Source organism: Dicentrarchus labrax, unplaced genomic scaffold, assembly GCF_905237075.1.
Source record: "Dicentrarchus labrax unplaced genomic scaffold, dlabrax2021, whole genome shotgun sequence".
Classification (NCBI taxonomy): domain Eukaryota; kingdom Metazoa; phylum Chordata; class Actinopteri; family Moronidae; genus Dicentrarchus; species Dicentrarchus labrax.
Genome location: NW_026136713.1, coordinates 15,212,022 through 15,222,628, shown reverse-complemented (window position 1 = coordinate 15,222,628; position 10,607 = coordinate 15,212,022). Strand labels below are relative to the sequence as shown.

Here is a 10,607-nt window from a genome sequence, read left to right as displayed (position 1 = left end):
TGACTTTTAGTGGACGAAAGATATTGTGAATTTAGTCGTGCAACGTCCCTTTAAAGCCACTAGATGGCAACATTGCACCAAATAAAGTGACAGGGATTTCTGCTCGCTAGGTCTTCGAGTCACCTGAAGTGGGAGAGGTCATCATTAGATAGTAGCACAGATGTGTTGCACAGATATTAAAACTGAAAAATAATTAATTACAATTTGTTTGTTTTTTTAGTAGTAGTATTAAATATTCCTTGTTGGTTTCCCCCTGATTTCATCTTTGTATCTGCTTTTTTCTGTCAATTTAGTAGGTGTAAAACATTTCCTTGCATGTTTTAGAAGCGACTAAAGTCTACAGACTTGTGATAACATTGTTTTTTTTTATATCAAGGACATTATATTCTGCTGGTATCTTGTCTGCATACTTAAATGGTTAACATCTAGGCTATATTTGTCTTCTTTTATGTTGACTAGAGAGCATATTGTTAGACATAAGGTCCATTCTCATAAGCATATGCCTGCTTTTTACAACTAGTCATTTTTATGAGCATTCAATTCAATCAGGCCATTATTATCATCAGCCCAACCTTTTGATTTACGAGAACATCTGGTGGTTGTACAGGAGCGCCTACAACTCCTTTCTGATCAGTTACTTCAAAATGTCTAATAGAGTTATAACGCGAGGGATTTTTATAGTCTTCGCATATGTGGACACTTGAATAGAAGTCGTCTACAAACACACACACACACACACACACACGCACACACGCACACACACACCTTTACGTCGTTTACACGGCCTGCGCATTCCTGCCTGTGCGTAATGGCTCGAGATACTTTGCAAACCTTTATGTCTGGGTGCCATGGAGTTGGTAAATCACAGTATTAACACGGCTGGATCACCGGGCCCCAACTGACATCTCTGTTTTTGGATACTGAGACACTGATATTTGGGCTAACAGTGTGTGTTGGTGCTCGGGGATATAAATATATGCCACCTCAGGGACCTGGAGTGTTCGCGCAGGCCCGCATGCCGACCAAGGCAGACAGATCGTGGCGAGAGAGCCGGCCACAATCAAACAAATGTGCTGAAGGATAGCTCTGACCGTGTGTGTGTGTGTGTGTGTGTGTGTGTGTGTGTGTGTGTGCGTGTAAAAGTGAGGCAGTGGGAGTGTGAGAGACATTTTATCTCACGTTGCTTTTATTTATCACTATGTATTGTATCGTGTACTCACGTGGTGGGGTGCTCACATTTCTCCTCCCACAGCAGGGGACATAAATAAACAGCTATAGACAATGATGAGATAATTTGCGGGGGTGTGGAGTCAAACCTTGACCGTTTATGGCATTTATAAGACTCAGGCAACTGGCTGAGACTCTTAATGTGTGAGTCTGCTGGCTGCACAGTAGATGAGTCTATGTATGCAAACTCAAAAAATGTCATATCATTGCTAAAATGAAAGTAAAACTCGTTACAGGTAATTAGAATTGGAAAAAGGGAATTATATTGTGCAAAATTGTGTTGATTTTGTTAGAATTTTATATTACATTGTTTCTGTGGCTGTTAATTGTGCAGTTTTAACTGTTATCCAAACAACATCAACGTGTCAAACGGATTCATTACAACAATCCTTGATAAAAATCTTAATTTTCAGAGATGCCCCTCTGATAAAAAAACGACTCTCATTCTTTCCATTTCATTATAATAAACCAAACAGTGCTTATTGAACAGATGGCCCCGAGACAATTCAATTTGACAATTTAGAAATGACTCCGTAATGATGGGGGGAAACCAGGACTGATGGGGAGCATGAGGAGAGCTGTAACATCCTCACTTTCTGCAAGCTGGTCTTGCAGTTTTCATGCATGTGAGCCCACACTGCACTTCCACGGTTCTGTGAGCAGCCATGCAAATTTTCTTTTTACTTCAGACATTTTTTACATTTTTGTTTTTGAGCAGTTATTTTAGACTGTTTGCAATTTTTTTGGACAGCGGGACACAGCACAGTTTAGCTGTAATCCTCATATTTATGTTGGATTCAGCACTTAGTCCCGCAAGATTTATGTAATGCATCTAATCAAAGCTAATTTCAAACCATCGGGCTGTAACAGAAAAAATGTGCGCAGCGGCTGCCAGGCTTTTTGGTGAGCTGAAACTTTCTTAAGCTCATAATCTGCCAGAGTTGATACTCTGAATGAACACTTATACTGCTCAACACAGTTGATTCAGTTCTTGTGAGACAATACAACATTTACATTTCACTTTAAATGTTCAAATTAAGTCGATTTTCTTTTTTGTATTTTTCAAAGCAGGTTCATTTACAAACACTCATGCACAGTGTGGGGAATTAAAATACGGATGCTCGTTTGTGGATGTTAAATTAAATTGACACATATACACATAAGTAAGCTCAATTAAATCAATTAAACACAAGTGGTGCAACGATTCCTCAAATTGGGTCCTCTCATTGCAGGTTTTTGTCACATATATGTGTCACAAACATCTGTTTATTTGTATATGCTCGTGTAAAAAAAATCTGATCGGATTCTGTTTCGTCTTGTTTTGCAGACAGATTGCGGGCACATTTTCATAGCTGCAGCTCAAGTGACAACGCAGCAGTTCAGTCGATGGATGTTACAACCACCCCGGGTCTCCCTATTCACTCTGTCCTTTAGTCTCAGTGGGCAAACTGCGTGGATTAAACTAATGTCCTCCCCTGAGTTGATGTTTGATAGTCGTGAATATATTAATTGTCAACTCTAAACACACAAAGACACAGCGCACACACTGGCACAAGCGAGCGCACACACATGCACACACACACCGTGCACAGCTTCTGGCTAAGTGGCTGGGGCGGGACACTGTGTGGGACGAGGCGGGGACAGCAGGCAGGCGGGCGGGCAGCGTGCTGGTCGGGTTGGTGGACAGCTGATTGTCCGTGTTATTAACTGTGTTTGGGGGCGTTCCTGCTCGCCTTGTAGACCACGCCTCCCTCACCTACTAGTTCTCTCCTGTTTGGCATCTCAGAGATGGTCCAAAGTGATTCCTCAGGGAAGAATAGAGCGCAAATCACCCGAGCAGGAGCTGACGAGGAGCGGAGCCGCCGTTGCCCAGGACTGCCTCTTAATTGCGCGTAATCTTCCGTTTCATTCATCTGAGCAGAGGAGAATACTTTGTAAATAAAGAAACCGAGCGAAAGAAGGTGAAACGTGTTTCATCTCCTCGGTTTTCTTTCTCGCTGTGGACTGTTTGTTGCAGAAACTGACATTTTGCTTGTGTTTTTGTCAGCTGCACCTTGATCCGGGGGACTGTCGCCAACTCAGTGCAGCCTCTCATCCTGCGCTTCCCCTTTCATCGCTCTCACGTTGTTCATCTTCATAGCTGCAGCTTCCCCCTCTTCTTCTTCTTCTGGAGTCGCTGACATGAGGTGCAGCTAACCCTGGATGCTGACAGCTCCCCTTTTTCCTTCCACATGTCGCATCTTTTGTTTACTTTGAGAAACACACGCGCAACTAAACGCCAAGTGAAATAGACCACGCCACTTTGCTCCTCTGACAGCGCGATCAAACAGACGCAAGAGGAGGGGAGGCAGGGAGAGGAAAAAGGAGGGAGCCAAGGAGAGGTGGATAGAGAGAGAGGAGAGGGAGTGAGAGAGAGATAGCGACAGTGTGAAGGTGCGTTTTGATGTTTGGCATCCACGAGAGCATCCAGAGGAGTGGGAGTAGTATGAAAGAAGAGCCCATGGTGGCCGGGATGAACGCGGTTCGGACATGGATGCAGGGCGCCGGAGTGCTGGACGCCAACACAGCCGCCCAGAGGTGAGCCCGAGGCGGCCTTGGTGCTGCGCTGACACCGGGGCGTGGAGACCGGGGGGAGAGCGCGTTAAGATCTGCGGTGTTAAAAGACGGAGCGGCTGTATCACTTGGGGCAGCACGCGTTCCCAGAGGACGCAGTTGTTGGATAACCACTGTTCCTGCTGGCTTTATAAGTTTTTAGCTCTGAGTCCAATCATGATTAAATACTGTATATGGCTCAAAGTACTTTAACATGTATCTGGACCGAGAGCACAGTGAGCTCCAAGCACCTTTAGGCTCGCATGGTTTAAATGTAGGCTTCTATTAACTTTGGTTGTGTGGAAAGTGTGCTCAGAGTTTGAGTTTAAGATTTTCTGCTTACTTCGCTGGTTGTTCCTCTTCTTGGTGGTGATAAAAGCAGAGTAGCTTACTTTTGATAGACTGCATGCATAAATATGTTTTACCAGCTTGAATTTAGTAGTTTTTTTTCTTTTAAAGAAATAATTATTTGCTATGAATCAAGTTGGTCAAGTTTAAAATGAAAAACATCTCTTATATCGACAGCAGTTCTACCATCATGAAAGCAATTCATCTGACCAAATTATTCTTGTTAAATAAATTAGTATATTTTCGGGCCTATTGCTCAATATTTTCACTGATTTGTTGCATTATTGCTGATTAAACTCTAAAGGGCGTTTGTGCGCGTTAGAAAGAGGTTTTAATTAAATTATACATAGTTGGGATTTTTAGAACAGACAGTGACTGAAACATAAGCGACTGTAGCTTGTAGTTTAAAAAGCAGACATCTCTTTTATTGCATTTGTACTGAATGAATTTATTTTAATTGCCTTCGTTGTGGATGGTGCTGGTTTGTGCTTATGTATCCGCAGCGGAGTGGGTCTTGCTCGGGCACACTTCGAGAAACAGCCGCCCTCCAACCTTCGCAAGTCCAACTTCTTCCACTTTGTGCTGGCTTTATACGACAGACAGGGTCAGCCGGTGGAAATAGAGAGAACCACTTTTGTCGACTTTGTGGAAAAAGAAAAGGTGAGTTTGCACATTTCACAAAAAAAATATTTTTTTGACCATATGAGAGTTCATAATAAAAAATCTTACAAATAAGATTTATGATGCATACATTTTTAGCGGACTGATACCTGACACAGAACACTGGCCCGTTAAGTCAAAGTGATAAATTACCAGACGTGTGTTAACAAAGTGGCCAGACGCACACAGCAGGGTTCATGGGTCCTGAAGACTTCCCTCATGTGATTTTTAGATGTGGTTTCCTGAAAGACTTACACACTTCTGATTATTTTAGCTTTTCTTTATAATTACGAAACCTTCGGAATCAATTTCAGACTAATTTACTTCAGTGAGTAAATCAAGTGCATGAACACTTTTGTTGCCACACATAATATTTGAATCGCATTTTTATGACACTCCAGCTCAGCGTGTTGCCCATTGCTGCAGGTGCTGTCAGACGATATGTTTAATTTTTTAAAACAAACATCAATATTAGTGTTTGATACGTCGATTAGGTGTAATATTGAGCTGTTTGCAAGGGGCGCTAAAAGTGAGTGTTTTACTTTAATTGTTTGTTTTATTCAGTAGCATTTAGTATCGACTTGTTTATTATTTATTAGATCCAAATGTCCTTCTGCTGTTGGTCAATATTAATAACACATTTTAATATTACGCTGTGATTTATTGGATATAGTAATAATAAATATGTCAAATTATTATTATTTAACATTTTGTTTAATTTCTATAGAACCATTCTAGGAATTTGCCATTTGCAATATAGGTTAATAAAGTTGTTAACAAGCCTATTTGTAAAGAAAGTTTTGTTTTTTTTTCAAAATAACAGATTATTAAGAAGTCGAGTTTACAAAAACAGATTTAGTCAAATGACATAAAGAAAAGTTGTTCAAGTTACAAACAGAACATTTTTCTCTCTTGTGGTTGGATGATAGAAACGAAGTAGATTTAAATTTGATCACAGTTACAGAGACTTACATGTTTATAATCTTAAACTATCAAGTGGAGGACGCGCAGTCCCAGGAGGAGATGGTTTGCTTGTTCTGACCGGGTCTGTTTGGTTTAATTTTCATAGGAAACGACGGGGGAAAAGACCAACAATGGGATCCATTATAGACTTCAGCTCCTCTACAGTAACGGTGAGTCTAGCTTCCATAATTTTTATGGAGCAATAAGAGCGAGTGAATGATACGTTAAACCAAAGTGAGGAAACTCAGGAAGCAAATGTTTGAGGAGGTCACATCATTAATCGTCAGTTTACAGTGTTTTGTTTTATGTATTTATTTTTTGTTCATCATGAAGAGTCAGTGCTTTATCTGATTGGTAAAATGCTTTAAATGTTGTTGTTATTTACACATTACTTGTATTATTATTATTATTATTATTAATAATATTATTACCATAACCATTGTTATTATTATTATTATTATTAATATTATTATTATTATGTGCTTGCACCTACCTACAGTAAATATATATTTTATATGGTCAGCCTACTTTGGCAGCATATAACAACCCAAAGCACCAAAATAATCCCATCCTCTTTTTTAACATTTATTTTTTTCAGTCTAGCTGCCTGACTTGAATAATTTAATTATATTGATTATAATTCAGAAATACCTGCTGTGTATATTTTCACAATTAGGTTCTTAAGAAATGTCTTTAAAATCAGCAGGGGTAAAGAAAAGTAAATAAAATGTTAACGTTCCAAGCAAACTGACATCATGTAACAAACACTGATACTCATTAGTAACCGTTTGGACTCCTTCAGTTTCCATAAAGAGCCTCACAGGGGAAGTCAGAATGAATCAAACATATGATCTGAAATATCCCCCAACATGGGGAAAGCTTTGCCTCAGATGTGATATGAATCGTACTAGTTAAATTTTAACCATCTCCCTCCGTCTCTATGTCTCTGCAGGGATCAGGACAGAGCAGGACTTGTATGTTCGTCTTATTGACTCTATGACTAAACAGGTGAGAGGTTTGCATTAAACTATAGGCTCAAAGAAATTAACTGTGTATCAGTTCGGGTGGTTGTGTTGGTCTGAATGTTGCCCCCTACTTCCAACTGCACCCCCTCCTCCTCGTCCTCCTCCTCCACCACCTTCTCCCCCTCCTCCCTCTCGCCCCGCTGCATGCCTGTGTCTGAGACCCTCAACTTCAGCACAGCACAGCCGGCTTGATAAACGACCTGTCTTACCTGTGGAATACATTTACAGAGGCCCAGAAAAGTAGAGGACATGTGTCCTCATACTCTACCTCTGCACAGCAGCCTGTAAGTGGGGTTGGTGTGTGTTTTTATAAGCGGCAGGCAGTACATGTATATGTGTATGTGTGTGCGTGTGGGGCTGTGTGATGTGTGCGCATATAGTGTGTGAATATCCTGGTGAGGTGCAGAAGCTGTTGTGTGTTAGTGTTAGTGTTTGAGAGAGACAGTGATGCATGCCAGCTCACTTTTTGAGGACCTTGACCCTCATTTCCTCAATGTGAAACAGAACAAACTATCCCTGAGTGTGTTATGGCCAATTCAATCACACAAAGAAATACAGAGCAGTGCATGTGGGCTGACGTACACTGAGGGAATTCTTCGTTTGGATGAATTAGATAACGAAGAAAATAAGCCGCTTCAACGCTGTTTTGATATCGGGTCTTTTGTTTTGCCAATTCTGCCTCTAGTGCCATTAGGCTTGAAGAGAGTTTGCCTTAGAATGAAAGGAGTAGGAGGGGATGTTGTTTGTTGCAAGTGCGTGTGTTTGCATGTTTATTGGTGTGTGTGAATGTGTGTGCAGGGTGATCACAGCCCTGGAGAGCATGTTGAGTGGGGTTGGAGGGGTAACCAGACTAGATTTTTGGACGCTGTGCTGTATGGACCAGATGGTGCACTATACTCCAGTCTGGCAGTCCAACTGCTCACTGTACACAGCATATAAACATACGTGCACGCACAAACACATATGCACAGGCAGGAGTACACACATGCACGGACACACACACACACACACACACACACACACACACGCTTTCTCTCTTACTGTCTCTGTCAGAACAGAGCGTTCCTGTTCAGGAGGACTGGATTCCCACGATACACACATTTGCCAGATAGACAACACTACTCCCAGATGAAAGACACACACACTTTTCTGTTTTTTATTTGCCCCTGCAGCGAGGCTCACTTTTTTTTCCTTTCAGCATGCCACATTAAAAAAAATATAAATCACGGTTATTTGAATTTTTCTGTGATTTTTTTCCTCCATCCTTTAGGCGATTGTCTATGAGGGCCAGGATAAAAACCCAGAGATGTGTCGGGTCCTGTTGACCCACGAGATCATGTGCAGGTAAGACAAAGCACACGCAGCAACAGCTCATTTGTTGGTCTAGCCAATATGTTTTATAGTCTGGATCAAGATGAGTGTTCTTCTCACGTTAGAGGTGTCTCTGTTGGTGTAAAGAGGAGGCAAAGACATGAGGAGCACTGCTAAATTACAATAGAAATCTTATCATTTTCCTCAAAGTGGGTTGGGGAGATGGGCCCTGGCCTATTTCTGTTGATAGGGGTGTGTGTGTATGTGTCTGTGTATATGTGTGTGTGTGCATCCCTCTCATGTTCAGCTAATTAGGACAAGGAAAAGCTCATTACTCAAACCCATCCTCCTTAGTCTGTGTAATACATGCCGTTTGCTGTGTCCTGACAGTGAGCTATGTGCAGAGGGGGATAGACTCGAATTACACATAATATACACACATTCACACACACACAGTCAAATATACTAAAGCAAGCATAGATCTCACAGGCCGTCGCTTGCATTTGCAATCAATAAAAGCATTGCGCAGCATGTGATTGTCCCTCACAAACCAGCCATTTGGAAATACATGTAGAGTTACATGTAGAGAAATGGCTAGTGGCAAAGTGGAGCCACTTCCTGGTTATCACACAAGGCAATTTAGACCACTTGTTTTCATATGCTGCAGGAAACGGTCGAGATCAGAAATCTGATCTGGCTCTCCAAGCCTCCTGTCCTGAGGGACTCAAGAAAGTAGGGGGGAGGGTCAATCTCTCTCCCCCCTTCTCTTACTCTCTTTTGTGTCTTTCTCCATCTCCTCCCACACACACACACACACAGTCAGACACAGGTACACACAGACATGCATACTGTACGCACAGACAAGCAGACAGAGAAGAAAAGGTAGACGTGATAATACTTTTGGGGGAGGACTGGGGGGGGGGTTGACGCCACACAACACACTGTTACATTGTAGTGCAGTCAAATGATTCAGAAAGGACTCGTCACATCAGTATGCAACCCCCTTCTACCCAGCATGCACTACTCCCCAGGTCCAGTGGGACCACTCTGTGACCCACTTCTGAGAGAGAGAAAGAGCGAGAGAGAGAGAGGCGGGATAGAGGGAGGGGACGAGCACTGAGGAAAAATAGAGAACATAAGATGTCTGGTTGTGTGATGTCTGACAGAAATGGAGCTAACCTGAGCCCTGGAGGCTAATTCAAGTTTGTATCCAGCCCCATTCAAGCTCACTGCTTTTGCTCTTCTCCTCCAAACTTTCCCTAAAATCACCCCGCTGATCTCACCTACTGTAGCGCTAGAGCCCCAGTCTTACCTTGAGAAGCCCGACAGAAATCCAATTCACGTTGTTTCTTAAACTCCACCAAAGTCTCACGCCCTTTTACTCCTCTTTCTCTTTCCTGTAATGCTCATCTGACTTCCTCTCCCTCTTTGTGTTGTACCTTATCTTGCTTTCTCTGTCGTTCACATGTCTGTGACTAACTCCCCTTTGTCTCTGCCCCCCCCACACACCCCACCCCAATCTCCTCTTCTCTCGCCTCCCTGCAGTCGATGCTGTGATAAGAAGAGTTGTGGCAACAGGAACGAGACCCCATCAGACCCTGTCATCATCGACAGGTAAGCTTTGCCCTTTAACCCCGGCCGACGTGATTCTGCGCTGTCGTTGTAAACACAAACACAATCACGTATGACTGCGTGTGGGTGCAAACGGGAACTGTGTGCAGAATACACAGGCAGCAAATGTTGCAGAAACATACTATAGATATAAAAGTCGTGACAAAATTGAAAAGTAAGCAGATGAAAGCTATTATTGACGTGCGATTTGGCTGAGAAAATAAAACCTGCAGGCCTAATAAAAGCAGGCCACAGGTTGTCTAAATCTCAGTATGTATAATCAACTGTGTAAGCAAAATCTGTGAAACAGCAGTAAATAATATTCCAGTGCTATGTGTGTAAAGTGGAGGAGCAATCACAGAGCAGTTGAGCTCTGCTTCAAGTGTGGTCAAACAGTGTTTGTGTGGTTGGGCTGATGACTTAGCTGATGAGCAGTTAGGGTTACAGCTACAGCCTGTTGTGTGTGTGCGTGTGTTTCTGTATATAAATCTCACTCTGGGGCTGAGTGTGGCACTGAGGCTTGTCTGCCGCTTTCGACTCTCGCAGACACACTCCTGCACACGCACACTTTTCTTTGAGTGCACACCTTTCTCCTGCCGTCATAAACTACCTCTGACCGATGCAGCAGCGTGCATGATTTACGGTCGGACGGAAAAAAGAAAAAAGCCTTGTAGATTTACAGTCCGGCCTGCACTGTGTGCGTGCGTGTGGTGCACTGTGTGCGTGCATGTGGTGCACATGTGGACGTACAGTGTGAGGGAAATTATTTGTTTATACTTGAGCAGTTGTTGGAGCGTGCAGAATTAAGGCTGCTCAAGACAGAATGAGAGTAAAAACTTGAACGGTGAAGTGATTTTCCATAAAGCATCA

The 10,607-nt window shown here is 42.5% G+C and overlaps 1 protein-coding gene across 5 annotated transcripts in view; it reads left to right on the top strand.

Annotated features, from left to right (window-relative positions):
- The first annotated feature begins 3,359 nt into the window (after window positions 1-3,359).
- ebf1a (EBF transcription factor 1a) overlaps window positions 3,360-10,607 on the top strand; it is a 54,270-nt gene continuing 47,022 nt past the window's right edge. For all 5 annotated transcript variants that reach the window (XM_051418972.1, XM_051418971.1, XM_051418970.1 and 2 more), the window contains exons 1-6: window positions 3,360-3,804; window positions 4,671-4,827; window positions 5,897-5,960; window positions 6,743-6,798; window positions 8,086-8,159; window positions 9,672-9,740. In XM_051418972.1, the coding sequence (XP_051274932.1) occupies window positions 3,671-3,804; window positions 4,671-4,827; window positions 5,897-5,960; window positions 6,743-6,798; window positions 8,086-8,159; window positions 9,672-9,740 (554 nt within the window). In that variant the 5' untranslated portion in view covers window positions 3,360-3,670. The remainder of the gene's footprint in view (window positions 3,805-4,670; window positions 4,828-5,896; window positions 5,961-6,742; window positions 6,799-8,085; window positions 8,160-9,671; window positions 9,741-10,607) is intronic.